Source organism: Prionailurus bengalensis, chromosome D4 (assembly GCF_016509475.1).
Source record: "Prionailurus bengalensis isolate Pbe53 chromosome D4, Fcat_Pben_1.1_paternal_pri, whole genome shotgun sequence".
Lineage (NCBI taxonomy): Eukaryota > Metazoa > Chordata > Mammalia > Carnivora > Felidae > Prionailurus > Prionailurus bengalensis.
In genome coordinates, this window is record NC_057359.1 from 13,434,046 (window position 1) to 13,459,111 (window position 25,066).

The window sequence follows — 25,066 nt, forward strand, 5'->3', positions numbered from 1 at the left end:
TCCTCACCTAATATCACCTTTGGGGATTAGGGTTTCAACATATGAATTTTCAATATATGAACATCCAGACCATTATTACACAATGTCCCTAGTAAGTTGTATTGGAACACAGCTACATTTATTCGTTAGGTATTGTGTATGGCTACTTTCCCAAGCTACAACGGCAAAGTTGAGTAGTTGCGACAGAGACTATGTGGCCAACAAAGCCGTTTACAATGTGGCCTTTTATAGAAAAAGTTTGACACGTGTGAGCTAACCCAATCTTATTTTATAGATGAGGAAACTAAATCATTGCAAGATAAAACTACTTACTCTAGGTAGCTCAGCTAGCCTATCATTTAATGCAGAATTAAGGCCAAAACCTAGTTTTTCTGTCCATTTTTGATCATGTTGAATTTAATGATTGAAAATTAGCTTTAATTATAAGTTTTTATGCTATTAATTTTTTGAGTAGAGTTGACACAGCATATTACACCAGTTTCAAATGTACCACATAGTAATTCAACATCTCTATGTTACACTACTCATCTTTAAATCATATAGCTTCCTTGTGCTAATTATTCAATTTATCTTAAAATCTATGCTCACATCAGCTAACTTCATACAAAAAATTCATCTTGAAGATATTTTATGTGTTCATTGAAATGGATTTTATATTGTATTATTCTTAAATAGTTCTAAGTAGAAGTTATTGGAGAACAAAATGATGATGAAAATTAAATATTTCACTTGACATATCAATCAAATGAAAATACGCTCTGCTTTTATTCCACAAAGCGATAATATACAGAACATTCAAACACTTTCAGACAAATTGGACACATTGAATTTTCTTCCAAGAGATGATTGACAATAAGATGAGAAAATAATTCCTTAGTCTATGTTTAGTGAATAGAACTAGACCAGTTAATTTCCCAAATGTAAGCTGAATTTCAGTCTTTCGTACAATAAAAAAGAAAGTGCGTCTGAAGTCGAAGCATCCCCTTCACATCACCAGAAAGTCTCTACTGGGTTCCCGGTGAAATCAATTACCTACGTACCTCTTAAAATACCCATCTTCGGGAGGTAACGTTCAAAGCGGTGGTTCTCAACTAGGGGTGATTTCGTTCCCCAAAGGATATTTGACAGCGTATGGAGACACGTTTGGTTGTCAAAATGGGAATGGGAGGAGGGTACTCCTGGAATCCAGTGGCTAAATCCAAAGGTGATGTTAAATGTCCTAGAATACATGGGACACCCAGCCTTCACAAAAATGATTTATCCAGGCCAAAACGTCAGTAGTGCAGAAGTTGGGAAATCCTATTTTAAAGGGAAATCATTGGGCTAGCCCAAAGCATTCAGCAAATTAAATCTCCAGAGCTTAAATGTCAAGCCATCATTTGGTCCTCAACTAGCACGATACAGCAAGTATTTTTATGGATGCCTGTTTAACAGTTCATTCTTTAAACTATTTTTATTCATTTCTTTCTTCTAGCAAAGAAATGGATAAGCATGGAGATTATGCCCCCCACCAGAATTATTTACTTTCTTTCCACTCACTTTGATTATTGATCTTAACCTACAAGTTCTAGGATAATTTTTCTCATGATTCAGTTATCTTCCCTAAGAAATTTATTTGGACTCTGATCTATTTTTTTCTCAATAGGAACCTGATAAACTAAGGACTTCTATTTGACTTCTCAACATTTATTTATTTTTGGGACAGAGAGAGACAGAGCATGAATGGGGGAGGGGCAGAGAGAGAGGGAGACACAGAATGGAAAACAGGCTCCAGGCTCTGAGCCATCAGCCCAGAGCCGGACGCGGGGCTCGAACTCACGGACCGCGAGATCGTGACCTGGCTGAAGTCGGACGCTTAACCGACTGAGCCACCCAGGCGCCCCTCTATTTGACTTCTATCCACGATGGCTGATACAGTAAAATAACTCAATGATAACAGAAAAATGCTAAGTCACATGTACCTTTGAAGGGACATGCTGGGGCACCTGGGTGGCTCAGTGGTTAAGCATCCGACTCTTGATTTCAACTCAGGTCACGATCTCACAGTTCATGGGTTTGGGCCTGTGTGGGGCTCTGTGCTGACAGTGTAGAGCTTGCTTGGGTTTCACTCTGCGTCCCTCTCTCTTTCTCTCTGCCCCTCCCCTGCGCTCTACGTCTCAAAATAGTAAACTTTAAAAAATTAAAGATAAAGGGAAATACCCAAATACAATAGGATCATATCTACATAGCTCTAGACACTTGCAACAGGCACATTTAAAGAAGAAAGCGAGAATGGCCCAGCAACTATGTAGTTTTTCTTCTCATAGTACTTTGTCTAATTCACAGTGTAACCTGCCCAACGACACTATTACAGGCACTATGTTAAAGTCTCTTAGATCACTAACTTAAGGACTGCCCTTTCCCCAACATAATCAATAGATGAGGTAATTACGATCTTGCACTTTCTCTTTCAGCAAATACTTTCAAAGCACGCATCTAGTGCTACCTACTCACAGTCTCTTCCTTGAGTACGTAATTTTATTCTGCATCACTTTTACTGAGTATTAATTATTGGTTCAGTTCCTTAACTAATCATCCAATTTGGCGAACAGGAAGTCTATCAACTCAAGCTCAAAGTTTTCTTTAATGAGACAAAAATACCAAGACTCTGTAATAGCATTTGGTTCTTTTGAGTAACCATTTCAGAGCACTACATCTAGAGCACAGTTATCTATCCCAGCATTTACCTATTAAAGGGTAATATATCTAGCACCCAAAATACTCTCAACTCTTTGCCAAAGGCTACATGAACCAAACTGTCTACAAACAGGGTTCCCATGAGGTAAAGGAGCTAATGTTACCACACGCTAAATGCAAAGATAAAAATACCCACTGATTTTTATGGACGTGTATAAAAGGAGAGCCTAATCTGGCTTTGGGGATTCAGGGAAATTATCCCTATATTCATCCAACTCACCTGAGTCCAGTATTAAACTATGGGCAGGAGTTGGGCAGGAGGTGTGATTCACATTTTCCAGGCAGTCGGAAATACCTTGTGCAACAAAGTCCAGCTATGAGGAATTTCAAGATTTGAGGAAGGGAAAAACAAAATATAACCGTAGAGAAGTAGGCAAAGGACCGATCACTGAAGGTGTTATATACCATACCTAGGAGGTTAGATTTTATTATACAATAGAAAGGAAAACTGAAGAACGTGAAACACTACAGCCTTGTCTTACTTGCATTTTAAGTGGACCATTTTGGTGGCCGTGGGAAGGATCAATTTGAAGTAGACAACTGTAGTATTTTGGATCTGAGAAAAAAGGAGACTGATCTTGGAAAGTATGAATAGACAGAAGGAGTGGATCAGAGACATATTTATGAGGAAACCTGGCAGAACTAATTGGCTGATTATGTAAGGGATGAGAGCCAACAAAGCAAAAGGCGTAAGCCCAGGTTTTCCAGTTCAGACAACTTGGTGAATGTGCGATACTAGTAATTGGAACAAAGTATGGAGAAGCAGCAGATGTGAAGGAACTTTATTAATTCAGCAATGGCCGAATGATCCGGGCAGAAGTTAGACTTCGTGCTTTCTCTGCTGCAGTTTTTCTTCCTCCTAACCACATACGGGCATCATTTCCTTACGTAAACAATGTGCCATGTCTGCTTTTAACACAGGATACCACTTATGGATGATACGTTTCTGGCACCTAAACCAGCTCTCCTGTGTGATCCCTTAAGAAACAATTAGGAGACTCATTCGATGCTCTGTGAGCATGCGGACTTTTATGATATGGAAACTTTACCGGCCTATATAAATTCGTAGAGAGAGAGTGTATGCTCAGTTTAATAAAAATTTGATACTGAGGAGGGGTCATGCCAGAGGCCTCATTTTGATGAACCAAGGTCTCTCTGCTTAAGTGGCTCACTTCAGAAGAGACAGTCTCGAAATATTACAGGGTAGAACAATCACCCTGTGTTGCTTGCTAAAATGCAGATTCTGTCATCGTGGGCCTGATCTTAGTAAGTTTGGGTAGAATCCCAAGAAACCGATTTTGTAACAGGCAGCCCTGGACCACACTTTGAAAAAACACCTCAAAAGCTCATTTGGTGGATAAATCTCCCTCCAAGCCAATTTAGTATATTAAAAGTTGCTGTGAATAGACTTACAAATAAGAGAATCAATCCTTCCTTCCTTCCCCACCTACCGATCTATCCATCCATTGTTGAAAAGCTTTACTTATTTGGGGGAGAAGAAGTAAAACTTATCCATGCCATCCCTAAAGGGCAGTTCCTACGCACGTGCCTCTGCAAATGTAAGTAGAGAAGGAGAGCCACTGGTTGAAGAATACCCAAATGCTTTTAAAGTAAATTATGTGCGATAAGCATGAAAATTGAACACCCTTCTCCTCAAGTTTGTGTTGTGCCAGCCCCCCACCACAGCCATTCCGGTACTGTATCTTTTTCAAATACTCGAGAGCCTACAAAATTTTGTTCAGCACTGTTTTCCTTATTTGATCAATACTGGGCATCATTTTAAAAAATGCCTAGTTTAAATTACTTTTAGCTTTGAATGTGTTCTTCCAAACAAAAGCCCTGAATGTTCTCTTCCCTCCCTCCCCATCCCTATCCGGAATCTCTTCCTTCATTTGTCAAGGCCTTAGGGTAGAGAGGGCAGGCGTAGAGGGGACCAATTCTACCACTATGGGCATGAGTTATGAGTGCTTTGGATTTGGCCCCCAAGTAAACAGGCCACTGCTCACTTCGTACTATCACGTTCCATTGGTATCAAAGGAGCGTGTGCTTGAGTGACTATCGCAATTCTAAGAGGCATAGATGAAGGATAAAGGGGGTGCCTAGAAGATATTGCAAAATTCTGACCATAAACACGGTCTTTGGGAGCTCTGGTTCACAGATACCCATGTAAATTGAATAGAATAGAAACTTCTGAAGTTGTAGGTCACATGAGTGGAAAAAAATTCATGAAAATAACAGAGAAATCCATAAACAAAAAAATAGGAATAGGGACAACCATTCTTCCAGACTGGTCGTCTACAAATCAAAACAGGGCAGCTGAACTCAATTTATTTCTGTATCTGTAAATGATCGTTCATGATTAAATTTTGAAAACCTGTGAAGGGTTTGCTTAAAACCTTTTGCTCTGTTTGCTATCAGAAAATCTGTTCTGCCCAGATGCCACTTAATCCAGTTTCTCTCCAGCTTTGCTGAATCTGTGTCAGCTTTCCCCCATGTGTGGTTCTTCTAAGAGCTATTCCCGTGGGAATCACCAAGGAGCTTGTTAACATGCCAATTCCCGGGCCCACCACCTACCTACTGAATCAGCATCCTTAGGGGATGGGCTTGGATATTTGGATATTTGCTTTGCTCACCAGCTGCCCAAGTGATTCCTCAGCATTCTCAGAATTGCATGTGTCTTTATTGTTTGTTCATTTTTTTTTTAATTCTTCAATAAGCATTTACTGGCTAGTTATTTTTTATTTTCATCAGCCAGAGCTTTTAAAACTGCTTTTCATGGAAGATAAGAGAAGGACAGCAAGGATATGATTAGTTTTCTGTAGATGAGCTTGGAGCCAATTGAGTTATACCAACAGACAGAGGGGGGGGCGGGGCGGGGGGGTGAAAATCCTCTGCTGGGGAGGTAGTGTTCTCTTTCCCTGAGGAAGTCCTCCAAAAGGAAGGCAGAACCCTTTCTCCTGGAGATAGACCTTGCCCTGAATTCCTGGGACTCCGTAAGTCATCTGAGAAGCAGGTGGCCCTGGACTTAGACTTAGACTCCCAGCCACATCCTCCCTCTTTCCCCAGCGACACTTTTCAGTCTTTTCTCCATAACAGAGGCCACCAAAAGACAGAGCTCTCCGGAGAGACAGGAGGGTTTCTTGTTGCCTCAGGAATTTCCGTCAGGCTGCCCGAGGAACATTTCACAAAAAGGCAAGTCACATGGTGACCACTCAGCAGCCTGGATCAAGCCACCATTTCAAACACACCAGACAGATTTTTTCCTCTCCCGGGTTTTAGTGCCGAGCACATGTTTTCTTTTCTTTCTTTTCTTTCTCTCACTTTCTTAAAGGGAATCTGAGGTTGGCATGCTGAGATTTAAAGACAAAAGTTTCTTTATTAGTAGCCCTTAAAATTTTTTTCCTGACAATACACTGTGTTGACCTAAAAGCAGTTTATTCTTCAAGTGTCTCATCTTTTAGGTACTTAGTGGAATTGGCCCATGAGACGTTCCCTGACACGTCTAACAGGTGTGTGCTTCCTCTCCTGCTGGGGACACTTAACTGCTACTACTAACATGTGGTTCAGGAGTGTCTTGTCCTGACCAAGCAAAAACTTGGATTTATTGATATTCCTCTATGTGTCCTGTCAAGATCCAGGATTTCAGATGTGAAAAGGAAACCTTGGAAGTCTTAAATTGAAAACACACATTGAAATAAATCTCAACCTGATTGTTTCCTACAAGCTTGAGACCATCAAAGGCAAATCAGTTTCTGGAATGTCTGGCCTCAACTGTAGAAGACACACTCAATAGAATGGACACTGGTTACCAATACAAGAAATTATAGAAGTAGAAAACATTAGTAATTAAGCAGGTTTTATCCTCATCTTGTAGCCTACCTCGATCACTACTCTCAAGGATTTCCCTTGTGTTACCCACTTTGCGTTCATTAATCCTTTGTATAATATAAAAGAGGACTAAGAGGAGAAAAAATGAGAGAAAACTGAGCTTTTTGACTGGATTCCAAAAAACTGAGAGCTTACTACACCTACAGTCCAAAAAAAAAATTAGGAGGGATATTCCTGATTGTATATTATTTACTTCAAAGAGTTCTATTATCAGGCATTCAATGGGGCTCATACTCAATGACATGGAATTATATTCTTTTTTATTTTTATTTTTTTTTATTTTGAGAGACCCAGAGAGTACATGTGTTTGCATGAGTGCAGAGAGAGAGAGAGAGAGAATCCCAAGCAAGCTTGGCACTATCAGGGCACAGCCTGATGCAGGCCTTGAACTCACAAACTATGAGATCATGACCTGACACAAAATCAAGACCTGGACGCTTAACTGGCTGAGCCACCCAGGTGCCCAAAAATGGAATTGTATCATTAGCACTATTTTTTTTCTCAGTCCCGCCAGAATAACTGACATACCGTCTCTAACTCAACAAAGATGAACCACAAAGCGAGAAGTTCTGTCCTTCATTATCAAGACCTCTATTCTCAGAAATGGGGACCAGCGCCAGACTAGCCACAAAGACCGAAACTCAGAAGTTATCCTAAATTCTTCCCTTCACCACAATTCATCAACTTCACAAAGCCCTGTGCATTTTACCTCCACTCCTGTTGCCTTAACTCACATCCTCATCAATTCTCTGGACTTCCAATTTCATCTCTGAGCTTCCAATCCTACCATCTCCTCCCCATTCTAGATAGTACAGCCAGAGTCATCTATCTATCCCATGCCTGAATGCGGCAGTCACCTCCCTGCTAAAATCCATTTGATGATACTCATGGTTTTCAGGATAATCGTCAAATGTCAAAATTTAGCAGCTAAGGCCCTCTGTGATTTCCAACACTGCTGAATATTCTAGTCCTCTGCTATTTGAACATCCAATCCACCTAAACCATTTTTAGCCTATGTTCTTTCATCCCCACAGGGCATAGTAACCTTTACCACAGGGAATCATAGCACTGGGTCCAAGTCAAGACTTCAACTCTTCACTTTAAAGAGGAGGACACCAAGTTATAGAAAAGTTAAGTAACACACCCATGATCATACAGGTGGTTAGGAACACAACAGAGTTAGGCTTCAGTGTTTAGGTCCAACTCCAGAATATAATTTCTTTAACCTACTTTGACATTGCTCAACACGCAAAATCAGATTCCTTCTCAGGATAAAACTTTGAAGATCCTAACATGATACTGACCATTTGGGCTTCATGGACAGACTGACTTAAATGTTTGCACCACAATCTATTAGAACTACAGAGTTTCCCTTTCCCCTAGTGCAACCCATCTTTCAGAAGCTTTCTTTTTAGTAAGTCCACTGAGATTTCAATAAACAAAGCTCTCCACCCTAAAAATTCTCAAATTCAACATAAGTTACCAAAATAAAATCTCCCAAATAAAACAATGGCAGAGAGAGACCTAATAATGACTATGAAATATGCTAAGAACATTCTGTTACTGAAATAAACATGACTTTTTGTCATTAATAAGATGAAATCTTGAAACACATAAGAACGTAGCAAATGACAACTGAAGAGAAATAGTTTCAACAGGGTCCCATTTGAAATGCATCCGTTTGAAAACAGCCTCTGTCTTTTGGCTATCATCATGATATGCCTGTCCAAAAATTCACTTTCAAATGTTATTTCCAAATGCAATCCCACATTCAAAATAGGAGTTGGTTGGCATGTTCAAAATTTGCTGAGATGGACAAAGCAACAAATGAGATGTTTTCAGAGGAATAATAAGTATATTCCAACATTCATTCACTGAGTTTAATTCATGCTTCAAATGCCAGCCTCCCCCTTCTAATTCTTTAGTATCCTGTTTCTATTAGGAAATGGGAAATACAGAAAATAGGATTATAAAGCCATTTCTAATTATTGGTGTGATGCTGAAATAAGGTACCAAAGAAACACATTTTCAAGGAGAGGACATGGGGGAAATTGGCATGAGCCAAGTCTGTGAGAAATGGTGAGTGATCAGAGTCTAGTTAAACCTAACCTTGCCATCACGACCTCTACTGTGTTACTGACAAGTCAGAGCACTGGAATAAACATATTACATCAGAAAAATGCCTGGAAGGGGACTAAAAATTACCTGTTTAATAGAGGAATTGGGTTTGTTAGCTTATGATTTCAATGGGCTCCTGGACACCCAGAGAATCCATCCATTAAATTAACATGGTGGTGGTAGGGTGGGGGAGGTGGAGTAAGAGACTGGGAAAGGGGGCACTGTTTGTAAATATTTAATTTATGGACTAAAGCAGGAAGAACAGTGATCAAAAGATGTAAATGTTTGCTCAGGAACTTCCAATTTATTTGAAATATTAAAAGCAAGGCAAGAAGACGTAGGGACTAGCAAAGCAGACAAGACAGCAGCAATCCAAACGGGGAAAAAATTCCATGGCATTCCTATCCAGCACGTTGAGGCTATCAAACCCACATACAGAAGCAGCTCTCATTTCAAGTATCGCTGAAAGAATTTGGTTATCACTTTTTTTAACGAGTTTGAAATATGCTCACTATCTGAAGTTTCCTAGGATAGATCAATACCTTTCAAAATTACAGATGTCATTTGGAAAGGAACTTCTCTAGGACAACACATCATTTTTAGCATATTGAGAAATTTGGAAAGCTACCCATCAGTTTGCTTAATTAGATGAATTGTTTTCTTGTTTTTTTAAATGTATATTTATTTCTGGGACAGAGAGAGACAGAGCATGAGTGGGGAGGGGCGGAGAGAGAGGGAGACACAGAATCTGAAGCAAGCTTCAGGCTCCGAGCCATCAGCACAGAGCCCAATGCAGGGCTCGAACCCACAGACCGTGAGATCATGGCTTGAGTCAAAGTCAGACGCTTAACCGGCTGAGCCACCCAGGTGCCCCAGATGAATTGTTATAAAGCACCATGTTAATAAAGCACAGTGGGATTGAACCGTATACGGACCACAGTATTGGCACACAGGGCTGACAATGCCTGGTGGTACAAAGCATCAACAGCATTTTCTGTTAAGAAACAGGACAGCTGTTCTCAAAATCAGTACTCTACTTCTAATAGATACGTCTCTGCTGGTTTTGTGACTAGGAAGTGATGAATAGCATTTCCCATAAAAGAAAAAAAAACAGAGCATTAATGAATAATATATTGAGAGTCGTATAAGTACACCTGTTAAGAAGGTCATTATGTAAGTTAAAAAGCATGATTTTGGGGTCGGGCCAAAGAATGCCTTTAAGTGAAAAATGTCTCTTGCTGCCCGTGGAATTGCCGGAGTCAATTTTCTCAGTCCTAGTTGGATTTGTCAAGATATTCTTTGCCCTGGACTCTTGATTCAATTGTGATTCTGGAGGAAAATTTACATTCATTTGTTAGCTCCCTGGCCTCATTCTTTCTCATGCCCTATCACACATGTTGTTCCAATACAGCAAAAGCACTTATGTCCAAGGACACTTCTCTCCCACTCCTTATTCCCAAATTGGTTTTTCCTCCTAAATACTCTTTTAGGGAAGCAAACCATCGCCATGACAACAATATGCTGGGGGTTTGAACAGGACCTGGGGCCAGCCTTTGTGAAAGTTAATACCGGTTTTTGTTGAACAGGATAAGGAAACAGTGGCCAATGCTCTGTGGTGAGGAACCACTTAACTGGACAGAACTAATTGTCCACATCAAACTTGACCCAACCAAAACGCAGCCTCAGCAAGAAAAAATAAAATCAATAAATAAAAATAAAATATTGCAATATAATTAATCCAGGACTAATTCTTTAATCCTCCATTGTAGACACTTAGGCTCAATATCCAGTGGTCATTAAATCCCAGTATCATGTTAATATGGAAAAGAGAATGAAGAACTTTGCTTTGCCTTTTTAACTTCACATGGATGTGGGACATTCAGAGATATGGACTCCTCCCCTGCCCCCCCCCCCCAAATAAATGTTAGCACATTCTCTCTTCTGGAGAAAAAAATACACGCTTTGTCCACCTTGTAAATTTTATTTGTATTTTCTTCCCTATAATAAGGTCGATGATGGTGCAATTATTACGGAGTTGTGAGGACTTTTTCAGTACCTTCAATGCATTTGCTTCTAGAAAGGAAGTGCTGCAGACACAGAGTAACAATTCTAAGCTCAGGTGTAGTACCATTCTTTTGTGTAACTCAGAGCGGGAGCTGGAGGCATACGTTCAATACATATTCAACCACACTTTCCCACTACTGGCTTCACTTAGGAGACTAAAATTATCATGCCTTTCTAAAAACAAGGACACCAAAGAAGTCACAATCTGATGAGATTCATTCTCTGTCTTTACCTGAGCGACCACCTAAGGACACAAGGCTTTTAAAATAGTGAGGAGAATCCTTTGTTCTCTCAGGTTCCATTTAAAGGGAAAGTGGGTCGAAGGGCTTCCCCAGGGAGGGGGGGAAAAAAACCAGGAGCCAAATGCCTGGAGTAGGAGATTTCACTCCCATTACTATTCCCACCCTCCCAAAGAAGTTAATTAATTCTATTTTAGGAATGTTTAGGGCGGGGGGCTGAGGGACGGAGGGGAGCACTCAGGGAGCCCATTCTCTGCCACCATAATCTCATTCCCAAATGTGGCTCAGACCATCTCTCCTCCCTAACACCGTGGGGGTCTACAGCCCGCTGACAGCCTCTCTGAGCCAGCCTTGGACAACTGAGCCAGCACCGTAAGCATTTGTGCTCCCCGAAAGGTGTGTCCCAGCCCAAGTGCGAAGTTGGGTATTTAGACCTGCAAAGCACAATTAGAGCCATTCAAAGCAGCAAGTTACAGTACCTTAAGAAGTCTGACAGATGGGAGGAAGGCTGCGTGGCAAAGCTTCCGGATGGTCCAGTTTAGGGGACGAGGAGCATCAGTTTGATTCATGACCCCTTCCAAATTCCACCGGGAAAACCAAAAATTGCAAACCTGAGCAATGCCTAGAAAATAGACGGTCCCCCACGGCCTTGGCATCCCATGGTCATCTCCACACCTGCAAATTCCATTAGGGCAGAGGCTTCCTGGAACTTGGGAGACTACTCAAGTGGCGTTTCCTGAGCCACCGAACCTTCTTAAGAAAGCCACCTCCCCTCTCCCTGCAGCCGTGCTCATGCATACCAAATGTGGCTGAATGGAGGCACACTGCCTGCTGCTCCGGGGAGGGGATGCACCGTTTTGAAGGAGAAGGACAGCCTGCACAAAACAGTCTGTGGTCGCAGTCAGAGCAGTGTGCTCCGAACGCACGCTCCCTCTCCGGCTCTCCTCCCAGTAAACGCAAGTCAGGCGTTGGGGGAGAACCCGGGCCATTTGCTCCGCTAGCTTGCTTTGGGGGGGAGCCAGGAGGAGAGCAAGAGGGAAAATCAATAAATCCAGAACGAGGGAACTTGCACTTTCTTGCACAAAGCATCTTTGAGGGGCTGGAAACTGGCACGAGGGGAGGGGCTAGGGCACAGAGGGAGAAGGGATGCCTTCGAATGAGAAGATAAACACTTCCCTTTTGATTTACGTGACACGGTAAATTGAGACCTATTGTAAGACGGATCCATAGTAAAAGACACCTCTGTCATGCGCTGAGGTTTTTATTAGCTGTGAGTGAAGGTCCTCGCCCTGATATATACATTATGTAGATGACAGACAGGCTGCCCGCACAGAAAGAAGCAAACTAACACAGAGACAGTGGGAGCGGCAAGTTATCCCTTTCATAGAAAGCAGTGCAAACTAATTTATGTTTGGCTTACCTTTTAGAAATGGCAGTTTCTAAATCGGGGCTTATATCTTCCTGGAAAGCCACTGATACTCTGTCTCTGCAACAAAAGTTTAACCCTCAAGGTGCCACACAGGATGCTCTCTATAAAAGATCAAGTTTCCTCAAGTGGGGATACTGACCCCCCATCATTTTCTAAGGATGGCTTTGAGAGAGAAAGAGAGAGAGAGAGAGAGAGAGAGAGAGAGAGAGAGAGGCAGGAAGGCTGAGTTAGCATGGTTCAGGCTCCTGTGGCCAAAGAGAATAAAGGAGAACTTTCAATTGGAAAGCAGAAATTGGATAATTTCACTTTGGTAGAAAGTGATGAAATTCTGGTGGTTGGGAAGAGGAAGTTCATGTCACAACCAAGTGTGAACTTGCCACACATCCTCTAGGCATCAGATCACAGTGGGTGCAGTTGACCGATGGCATGGCGGCCCAGAGATTCACCACATCCTTATACGATTGCCATCTTACGTTATTTTCCCTCTTTAAGTCCCTCCCCATGACTACACTGATTTTCCACATCTAATTAACTCGAGGAGATTAGTAAATCCTAGCTCCACGATTTATGCATTCTGAAGCGGCATTAAGACGGGGGAGGGCAGACATGCTACACTGGGACCCTGCTGTAATTCAGAATTTGGGATCTGAACCCACCCTTTATTTCTTCGAATAAATACCTGACACGTTGCATTGTAACACTATTTCCCTCGCAATAGTCCTGTGTTAGAGCACCAAGGACACTTGCAGAAAAATCTCATCTAGTGGTGGAACCCAGACCACTGACTTGCCTTGTAGAAAATTCAATGTCTGATTATCACTGTAATAGGTCCCCCGTGCAGTTGGTTCATTTTCTGTCACCATTCTATTTCCACAAAGCATTAAAGATCACTTTAAAATAACAACAGCTAACACGCACATGTCAAGCATTGTGGTCAGCATTCCAGATGCATTTCTAAAGTTCGTGTCATCAACAGCCCTATGAAGTAGATGCAGTGGTCATATCCCCACTTTAAAGATTAAGCAACTGTGGACTTAAGAAACTACTAACAGGCCAAAATCACGTAACTAGGAAAAGTAGGATTTGGATCAAAACCAGTCTATTGGACTCCAAAGACAAGCTCTCTCTTCTTTCTTCTTTTTCTTTTATAATTAAGGGGACCTAGTGCCTCTGTTTTCCGGTGACTTAACTATGTAAGAGCTGAGCTAAAAGCGCTTAAAGAAGAAATGCTCAGCATTTCTTTCAGGTAATTTCCTTGGTGTGATGTTGATGCAGTAGTGACCAAAAGAAATTGTAGAATCAGGCTACATGGTTCAAACTCTAATCCTGACCCTGGCCTTGGGCAATTTACTCACCTAATCTGTGCTTTGCAGTCTTCATCTATAAACAGAGATAAAAATGGAAACACACCTGAGGTTATTGTGAGGCCCACATGAGCTACTCATGTGTCCTCAGAACAGTGCCTGGTACAGACTAAGTCCCTTCCACCAGGATCCATCTTCCAGGCAGCTTGTGTTGAAGTTGAAGGAGGAACCCACTGGTAATTTCCATTCAGCATGCATGAGTGTATGCAATTCTAGGACCAGGTAATGAGGTTGAGCAAGACAGAGTGAATCTCAATGTTTCCTATCAGTTACCATGTGTTTCCTAACCGGGGTAAAGAGGAAGGTGGGAGCCTTTAAGGTAAGTATGGGCTTCCTCATGCTATACTGCAGCGTGGTATTCAGCAGATTATAAGAGGTTGCCCTGAGTGGAGCTTTGAGGCTCCAGGATCTCTGAGCTATTAAATGCTAAGCAGTGGTTCCCTTGCAGTTGTGAGAAGTCTGACCCCAAGAAAATACTGCAACATGCAGTCCCCTCTCGTCTGCCCCTCACTGTTCAGGACCCCACAAAAATGACAGTGTCATTCTGAAAACTCACAACCTTTGATCCTAGTCCCTTTAATTCTTAGTGAATGACGTTAGTCAAAGAGAATAGTTAGGAACCCTGCAGAACAGGAAGCAGGAGGATTCTCAGCCCTCCCTCTCTAATGGCAATTAGAGAGCAGCACAGAATCTCTGGAGGACTGCTCTGGAGACGATGCTGCAAGAGAGGTATAGATCAAAGAAGGCTGGCAGCGCCTGAGGTGGGGGGTTCTTATTCCATCACTGGAGTAGTTTGTGCCAGAATTGTTTGCTATCACAACATTTCAAGCATGGTTCTCAGGAACCCACCCCCTTCAAGAAATGCAATTTTTGCATGGAATGCTGCCTTCCTGGGTTTCAGAGAGAAGTCTAATGAGGAAAGAGCTGAGATCACACGAGCGAGCCAAGCCCTCAACATTAGCCTCTCATCAATCCAAAAGGCTTGTTTACAAATTTGATGAACGTGGATGTTTACACATCTGCAGAAAAAATTCTAGCAGACTTAAAAACCTGACAAAGTCGGGTGCCTGGGTGGCTCAGTTGGTTAAGCAGTTAAACGTCTGACTTCGGTTCAGGTCATGATCTCATACTTTGTAGGTTTAAGCCCCGCGTCGGGCTCTGAGCTGACAGCTCAAAGCCTGAAGCCTGCTTGAATTCTGTGTCTCCCTCTCTTTCCCTCCCCCACTCATGCTCTCTCTCTCTCAAAAATAAGTATTTTTTAAAAAATTTTTAAAAATCTGACAAGGACATATTAGCTGTCAGTGTCCTAACAAATAGCAAACCCAACCCATCGAATCTCTGCACTCTGAAGTCTGCCTTTGAACAAACTATTTCTCTTTCATGCTTTGCATTTCCCATATAAATGATGCTAAATTTAAGAATCATGGTAAGGGGAAAAAAAGAATCATGATAAGATTTGAGCTGTCTCATGGCTGACAATGAGCCACAATATAGACATTCTGTATTTCTTCCTTTGGGAGACCATGTTCCTTCTCTTTAAAAAAACAAAACCTGGGGTGCCTGGATGACTCAGTCAGTTGAGCATCCAACTTCAGCTCAGGTCATGATCTCACAGTTCGTGAGTTTGAGCCCCACATCAGGATCTGTGCTGACAGCTCAGAGTCTGGAACCTACTTTAGATTCTGTGCCTCCCTCTCCCTCTGCCCCTCCCCCACTCATGCTCTGTCTCTCTCAAAAATAAACATTTAAAAAAAATATCATGGCACCCTCAATGTACCACTTTGTACACTGTTTTACTTTACATCCTTTAGATATAAAAAGGGGCTGACCCATGAAAACCTAAGAAAACAGAAAGGCAAGGACACAGTGTCTGGGTAGTTCAGCATTCCAAAGCCTCCTGCTAAAATGTGTTTCCTACACCAAACACTCAAAAAAGGCTCCAAGGTAATTTTTCACAGTATATTTTAATGTTAAAGTTCAATAGGTATCTGGAAAGTAATTGAACAGATATTTTCAGGCTCTAACAGTAAGCGTAACGTACTTAAGTGCAGAAAGATGATATGTAAGCATTCAAGGGAAACAGCACGAACATCCCCAATGGTAAAGTCTTTGTAAGTAACTTCATGTACCACAATATTTTGTAACCTCACTATCAACTTCCTACTTGCTTTATGGTTGGCCTCGGGTATTAGCTCTGTTGCATTTGATAATTCAACAATTTTATCAGAAAATCATTTATGCTGTGAACCCTGACAATTTAACATTCTTATTTAAACAAAAACCCATGCTTTTTCCCATTTCTTCCCTTCAACCACAAATACAGTTATAACATTGTTAGAAACTTTTAGATGCTTCTACAGTGTTTTCCAAAACAGTAAATCTCTTTATACGTTTAATTGAGAGTAAACAGTCCTTAACTTACTTCCAAATAGATATTCTTCTAATAGGTGAAATACCTTCTGTCGAAAAAACTCACATTGTTTTTCCTTTTGGTATCTTTTATAGGTAATAGATTCTAAAATACATTAAAATCTATTAAAATAAAGGACTCACATTTATAGCTTCGATAGCACTTACTCCGTGTGAAATGACACTATCGCAGAATTAGAATACCTGTTTTCTCCATTCCCCGCCCCATTACTGAGATCTTTCCTCACTTCCCTGACTGCTGTCCACCCTTTGCACAAAAACTTACAGCGACAGGGAGCGGGCAAGGTTTTGAGGCCACACATTCCATAGTTGGACAGCTCTAGTGGCAGAAAGTCCCTCCCTCTAATTTCTAAAGCAAGCGTCTCTTCCAGAGAATGGCTGTCCCAGTGTACGACAAAAGGCTCCCCTTAAATCTCTTCTCCTCAGTAGACAAATCTTAGACTTTTATTCTATCTTCACACGATGGATTGCAATTATTGAGAAATACTCTTAGGGGTACAGTCTCTATTATGTCATAAAGGAACTTTAAGTATAATAGCGTCTAATCCTCTTCAATTCCTTGAATCATTTCTCATAAAGGTTCTTTCAGTAACAGCTGATGCTCACACAGACGCTCTTTCCTTGACCCCTAGAGTGAGCATGCCCAACAGAAACTCCGCAGCAAAGTGGCTTCCTTGGCACCTGAAACCGGAAATGTGGTGTGTGTTTTACCTTTTTGACCCTGACTCATCAGGGAGGCAGTGGTCAGGCCTGGCTAATGAGAAGCCCAGGCTTGTATCAAGAAATGGGCAGAGACTGGACCATCTGTGCTTCCTCTTCTGTATCTTCATCTGCTCGTTTTGAGGTCAGACTCATTTCAAACCCCTCTTACTTGGCTGCATAGGCCTGGGCCAGTTACTTAACCTGTCAGTCTTAGTTTTCATGCTGTAAAATGGCATCTACAATAGTTTCCACTTTGGGGTTTTTGTGATGATAAAAAACTAGCACAATGCTTATATGGCAAACACACATTTAAATGGAATAATGGTTATGATGAGAGTTGTTATTTCTTTCGCCGACACCACTGGCATAGTGCTTAGGAGCACAAGCCATACATGGCCTGGATGTCAACACCGTTTTACCCCTTTCGTGTAGCTCTGAGCAATTTCTTAACCTCACTGCGCATTACCTTCTTCATCCACAAATTCCAGATAATTATACTACCTATGCCAGAGAAATACTGGGAAGTTAAATGGCTAAAATGTATGGAGCCCTTAAAAGAGAAACTGGCCCATGGTAAAAGGTCAAAAAATATTAGCAATTGAAATTATCAATATCAAGTTCTATGTATGGCCTTCCCCAAAGCTACTGCTCTGGAAAAGCAAAGCAAAACACAACTTCACGTCCTCCTTTGCTTCCTCCAGTTAGAAGATAAGCAGCAAACAACACATGTGAGGAGACCCAGACAGGGCGCTTTGCTTACGGCTTTCCTTTCTGCAGCTGAGGGGATCACAGATTCCATTAATAGAGTATGTTTCGCTTCCGAAAACCCTAAGGTATATATGCAGCTTCTGTCTCACCAAAAATAGAAACCCTACATGCAGATGCAGACACACACACACACACACACACACACACACACACACACACACACGCCAAATATTCAAAGGCCAAAAGCTAATACACATTGTCATTCAAGCTCTGAAAACCTAAAACTTCCATTTATAAAGGGGATAATTTTGTGGGATTTCAGGGGATGCTGAAATTTTAATGAGTCCATGGAGGCTTGTTAAAAATATAAGAATTTAAGATATGCATTTCTAAACCACTTAATATATGCCTTCTTCTAATATCTGCAAGGCTATTCATTACTGTAGATGTTCTCTACTCTGAGCCTAGACCTCTCTCCCTCTTTCTCTAACACACGTGTGCACATACAAACACACGCAGAATATAGATATTTTATATAATTTTCCATTATGAAGCCAAAAATCTGACCAACTTGGTGAAGAACTCATCAATGAATACATTTTGGGGAGGGGATTTTAAGCTGTGAATCTCCAATTAGTGTTTGACTAAATCGTGTGAATTGGAGGGAAGCTGAACATTTCATTGCCGACAGTGCAGCCTAAGTCAGATCTTGGAGTCCATGGATGCTTAAGTAAAACACAAGTTCAAGCTCAAGCCTCACATATACCTTCCCGAACACCTTATGATGCCCACCCATGAGAGCCAAAACCTGCCGCAGCAACACCACACCCCTTTCTGCATCTGAGCTTCTGACACAAATTGCAAGCACTGGTTGAACCATAAGGTCTGCTCACCTGGGAAACAGAGACATGCTGTGATTGGGACGATCCTGAGTGGTAGCTCTGCACAGCCGAGGATTTGAATGAAGAAAGCTAACGGAAACCATACGTGCCGTCTATTTTTATCAGCCTTCCATAAAACGTATAACTGCTAATGTTTACTCTGATATCTTTTTTAACAACCATAAGCCTTTCCTTTTTACCTTGACTAAGAGTAGTGGCAAGAATTAAATGACTTTAGCTTTTCAGAGGACTTGGTCTGGCTTTTGTTTTCTTTTTCTCTCTCATTGAGGAGACACAAAATCAATGCAAACAATATGGATTTTGAAACCGGAAGAACTGGGTTTGAATCCACATTCTATCACTGGACAATTCCAATAACCTTTATAAATCTTCATCTTAAAAAAACATAGTGGCTAATTAACAATGGCTAATTGTAATAATGTTACAATGATGATTAGTAACTTTGAGCATGTACTATGTGCTAAAATGTGCTAGGTCTTCTAAAGGCATAGTTCTGTTAGATGTTACTACAAACCTATTTTGTTTGCAAACAACTTTTGCAGCATTACTCTCCTCATATTCATAGTATGGGTAATAGGTGAGGTAGTAGTCTCAGGACATCATAGACTCAAAGAGATTAAGAAATTTGCCGGTCACATGGCTGGTAAATGGACTTAAATCCAGGTCTATGATTCTATACTCTGTTTATCTGATTCTACAATCTATTCCCATCCCCACTACAATATGCTGCTGCCAATTAAAAAAAAAAAAACACTCACACAAGGTTTCCTGTGGTTTTCTAAAGCAAAGTAGTATTTGACCACTAATACAATCAGAAAAGAGGAGAAGCCACTCAGTGCATCTAACCTTAACATCAAAATCCTGCAGAGCACAGAAGGATTGAGGGTCTCTCAGTGGCTCTGGGTTTCCACATTTCCCTACACTCCAGTTCCATCTGGGCTGGGGAAGCCTGCCCTGGGCAGCAAGCTCACTGAGACAAAGATTTATCCTCACTCATTTAGTAGGCCAATATATGATTCAAGTGCCGGGGACACAGTATTTATTAAGTGGAAAAATGAATGTTTCTCAAGGATTCCCACGATTCTTGCAAATGTGAGTCAAATTCTTTATATTCAAATACATTGAATTCCTACTATTCTACTTGTATACCCACCTGCTGTATTTTCCAGATGAGGAAACTGAGGCACACAAAGGTTAAATATTTTCCCAAGTTTACACCCTGAGTTTCAGAGCCATGGTTTTAATTCAAATATAAATTCTTGATATACTGTGTGTTTTATAATAAATAAAAAATAAAATCTATTTTTAAGGCCACTGAGTTTCAGATACTTTGGTTAGCTATCTTATAACCCCATCATCATTCTTCACAACTGAAAAACCATATTCTCAACTATTTATCAGGGCAATAAGAGGTTGCAATCACACAAAAGATACACTTGGCCAGAAAACCTGATAATTATCACAGTAAGTAAAGACCAAAGGATTCTGTGTAACTGTATAAGGAAAACGATGAGGATTCTTCTGGGTTACCTGACCTTTCTATGAAATATGCAGAACATCTGGGGGAAAATATTATCAAAACTCTACTAATGACCTGAAGCAGTTAAGTTAGAAAATGAAGGTGCCGAAAAATGTGATTTAAAACAGTTTCTCAATTGGCTAATGAATCAGATTCTGACCGCTATTGTAAATCCAGCCCAAACTATCCACAGGAGCCTAATGGATACATGCACTGGCATAGGGTATCTCGTTCACTGCATGGGGATCCCAGGTGGGGAGCCCTCCCCGACAAGAAAGCCAATAGATGACTAGAGGGAAGACTACAATGTCCTGTACTACCAGGCATTATCCCAATGGGAAAATCTTGAGAAACTATTGTTTCAGGAAATAAAAGGTAGATAAAGCTTTCCTGTGTGCACTTTTTCCTTGCATGTTAATTAAACTCTTTGCAAGTAAACCGCTGGCTACAGATCAGATGAGAGAAGGATCAGTTCTGTTTTATGAAATCACCCAGGATTAAAACCCATTAAGTCACTCCCATGAACAAAACCATCCAATTCTCCCTACAGAGTTGGGACAACTCCATTACAGCTCTTGTTTAAATCTTTTTTTTTACTTCTCAGAATTTGTAACTATTTAATTGACGTTTTTTGTTGTTGCTTTTATTTATTTATTTTTGTTTTGTTTTGTTTGCATCTCCATTAGGGTAGTTAGCAACTGTATCTCAGGTCCTATAGAACATCTAGAACTTGACAGACACCCAACCAAAATTTGGTGACCCAGACAGGCTTGCTGTATCCTTTCTTTCATGTCATTTAAAGTTATAGTGTCTAGTGCTTATCTGCAAACAGGTGGGAACACTTACTGTTTTCTCAGTGCCTTTTTGCTCCCCCAAATCTTAACTCCATTGCCTTGAAAAGTCTAAGAATTGCTTATCTGATAACACAAGAATAACAAAAGGAGGATGTTCTCAGACTCTTTCCTGCTAGTAGAGATGATGCTCTAAACACAGAGGGATTTGGAAAAGAATGCAAAAGAAGGAGAGTGTGGATACCAGAACTTGGATTTGAAAATAACTCATGCTAGGGGCGCCTGAGTGGCGCAGTCGGTTAAGCGTCCAACTTCAGCCAGGTCACGATCTCGCGGTCCGGGAGTTCGAGCCCCGCGTCGGGCTCTGGGCTGATGGCTCAGAGCCTGGAGCCTGTTTCCGATTCTGTGTCTCCCTCTCTCTCTGCCCCTTCCCCGTTCATGCTCTGTCTCTCTCTGTCCCCAAAATAAATAAACTTTGAAAAAAAAAATTGAAAATAACTCATGCTAGAGAATTCTATCAGTTACCCTTGTGGTAAAACATTCTCAAACCTCTGGTCCATTCTCAAACATCTCCCATGATGGCAATTCATGAAGGGCTTAACCTAATTTCAGAAAAGGTCTTCATGAAGGCAAACTATTTTGCATAAAGACACATGTCCTTTTCAAGAGGATAAGAAGACCGAACTACACATCTCCTATCTTAATTAAATCATAATGACAATAAAACCAGGAACTGATGCTCATGCCTCACAAAGCAGTTTAAGAGGCCTATTATGGTTTGTTACTCACAATGATGCTGAAGCATGGCTAAGGAAGGTGGTATTAACCTCATTTTACAGATGAGCAAATTAAGAATGGGAAAATGTAATGACTTGGCTAAGGTCTCCAGGCTCAGTATCTCATTCTTTTCATTACGCCCATGGCCTGCCTCTCCACTCCAGGATTAATTTTTGGAATGAACCATGCACTGAATATTCAAAATATGTTCTTTAGGGGGCGCCTGGGTGGCGCAGTCGGTTAAGCGTCCGACTTCAGCCAGGTCACGATCTCGCTGTCCGGGAGTTCGAGCCCCGCGTTGGGCTCTGGGCTGATGGCTCAGAGCCTGGAGCCTGTTAACGATTCTGTGTCTCCCTCTCTCTCTGCCCCTCCCCCGTTCATGCTCTGTCTCTCTCTGTCTCAAAAATAAATAAACGTTGAAAAAAAAATTTTAATTAAAAAAAAAAAAGAAAAAAAAATATGTTCTTTAGGACAAAATACAGCATATACAGCATCATGAATGCATCTCAAAATCCTAACAGATTTTGAGTCTTCTAGAGAAAACAAAACAATAGCGACAAAAAGCAGAGCAGTGGTTGCCAGGGATATTTGGAGGATGGAGCTGACTACAGAGGGACATGAGTAACTTTTTAGGGTGATGGAAATATTTTCTATCCGGAATGCAGTGGCAGTAACTCAACTGTATGTAACTGCTGCAATTCATCAAGTGATACAGTCAAAATGTGTGAATTTTCTGTAGGTAAGAAACCTTGGGAAAATCTATTAACTGTTTTTTTTTTCTGATTGCAAAAGAACAATTGTTCAATATAGAAAAGTTTGAAAAATTCCCAAAATATAAGGAAATAAGAATTACCTAAAATTCCATTACCCATAAGTAACTATGGATGTGATTTTTGAAAATTTGTCAAGTATTTCAGGAATCATGCTTTACCTATAGCTTAATAAGATTATTGTATCACGAACTCATCTCCGTGTTATTCAATAGGCTTAGAAGATACAGTATTACCTGATTGTATAGAATTCTATGGGTTATTCACCGCAAGATAATCAGCCTGCTTCCATTTTTATTGTTATAAATAATGCTATTAAGAATATACTGTATTATACATTTTTGTACACGTCTGATTATTTCCTTAAAATACCATTTAGGAGGAAGCATAATTGGCTCATAAGTCATGAATTTTTTCAGTCTCTTGATAGGTACTTCCAAACTGCTACCCATTTTACATGCCCCTCAGCAATATGTAAAAAATGTCCCTATTACTAAATCATTGACAAAACTAGTCATATCATTAATTTAAATTAACTTTTGGCTAAGTTGATCACAGAAAAAGAAATATCATGCATTTATTTGGTAACTTATAAAGCTCCATTTTTCCTGTGGCCATTTGTAATTCTTCTAGTAAATTGCTTCTTCTTACGTTAGTGTTTTATTTTTCTTATGAATTCATAGCAGCTCTCTTGTACTAAGGGTATTGTCGTAGGAGTCACTAGCATGTTTGCAATTCTCTATTTGTCTCTGAATTTTGTTCTGTTAGTTTTAAGCAATTTTTCAACATATACACATTCAAGGCTAGCTGTCATTTCTTTGGTAGTTCTATCAATGTTATGCTAAGGAAAGACCATTGCCAACCCACGTTCAGATCAACACCTGTTTATATATATTCTTACAGCTGTTCCATCAGAACTCTCAGCTCCATCTTGGCTCTGTTCTCCTTCCTTCCTGACCTCATTATTTCGCCTACTATCAAAGTCTGTGCACAAGTGTGCCTAGCCTATCTCAAAAGCTCTCCCTTTCATTATATTTTAAATATTTTGACTACAATCTCCTTGCTGATACTTAACCAAACTGCAATACTCTATTACTCTTTTTATTATAGTCCCATCCAAATGGTGTGATAAAATTCCTTCAACAGCAACTGTGAATACAGGGATCCATGATATAATTGACAATCTGTTCTAAAGGATGCCTGTTCCTTCATATTTTCAAATATTATTAAGGGCTTTTTCCTTCTTACAAACATTATCTCTGTAGAGGAAAGAATCCAGCTGCCTTGGAATTCTGTCATCTCAGTGTCTGATAGAGGCAATCCTGCAACATTCAGTGTGGCAGTGATCTCTGCCACAAGACGTACAGGAAGAAGTAGTGAGTGAATTGAATGGCATCTTACTGGCCAACCATTGAATAAACGAATGTAAGCCACTACAGACTTTGAAGATCGGAGCCAATACCTTGAACTGAGCTCTCTGGACTGGTAGCCAGAAAACAGAGAACTTCTGTTTCTTAGAGCTGTCAACTAGGCACCAAACCAGTTGCGGGAAAATCCAATCTGAAAACTCACTAAGCCCTCACAATAGTAAAGACAAGCAAGAGGCAAACAGATCAAGAACAGTCAACAAAAGGAACTCGTCATAAATACACCTTACAAGAGCATACTTACCTAGATGCCAACATTCTGGAATTACTATGATCATCTTCAGCATCCTTGAATGACTTGAGCGACTCTTCAAGCATCCATCTGGAGCCAAAACTTATTTTTGGACTCAGAAGGTATCTTATGTTTGCATCTTGTCCATACATTGGACAGCAAATTCTCAGACACTCTTCACCTCCCTAACTAATCCCCTCTTTACACAAATCCTGCCATCTGTTACCTCCAGTTCTCTTTGAGGGGGTAGGGCAGAGAGAAGGGTGAGAGGCAGAAGCCATGGAGACAGCATTATACAGAATGGGAGTAGGTAGTATGGAGGCCAAGGGAGCTGGATTTTCCTCCATGTGTACCAGTCAGCAGCAGTGTCAACTTTATCAGGGCACCTCACTCCTCTGGACCTCAGGATGATGGTATAAAGTAAGAGCAATGGTGACACTCTGGTGAGGTCTTTCGAGAGCTAACATTTTACATATTGAGACTAATGCCTTCCTAGATTGTTTCCATCCATTTTCAGTGTATTACAAATAAACCATTTCCACCATTATCTATTTGGAATAAGAAGTGAATATTGCCTAGTATTTACTGCCCCTATAAACAGGGCAGCCTTCAAGGATAAACTCATCTCTAGAGCCACGTGGAAGCAGAGACACAGAGACTTTTGCATTCTGTAGGGGTTTATGCTGTGAAACATCTGGGCCAGATACACCTCAACGTATGGCAATCTTCAGTCAAAAAAAAATCTATCAGCAAATTTCAGATCGACTTGATTTTTCTCAGACTGAAATAGTCATGTGTCAAAGGCTATTAATATAGAATACAAATATTATTTGTTTGCTGAGGAAGTACGTAAACATATTTCTCTAGGCCTAGAATTTTATCCCACTTGATCATAAATTTAAGGTTTTTGCACATTTTTGGAGACAATATTTAAAAGTGATTTAATTAACACTGACTGCACTAACTGGAC

The 25,066-nt window shown here is 40.7% G+C and overlaps 1 protein-coding gene across 11 annotated transcripts in view; it reads right to left on the minus strand.

Moving 5' to 3' along the window:
- TRPM3 (transient receptor potential cation channel subfamily M member 3) overlaps positions 1-25,066 on the minus strand; it is an 805,281-nt gene that overhangs the window by 485,672 nt on the left and 294,543 nt on the right. For 4 of the 11 annotated variants that reach the window (XM_043565218.1, XM_043565216.1, XM_043565213.1 and 1 more), the window contains exon 1: positions 11,525-12,353. The exons of 5 other annotated variants lie outside the window; for them this stretch is intronic. In XM_043565218.1, coding sequence (XP_043421153.1) covers positions 11,525-11,701 — 177 coding nt within the window. In that variant the 5' untranslated portion in view covers positions 11,702-12,353. Of the gene's footprint in view, positions 1-11,524; positions 12,354-25,066 lie in introns of those variants that run through there. 2 more of the 11 variants (XM_043565220.1, XM_043565221.1) reach the window with 2 other exon arrangements.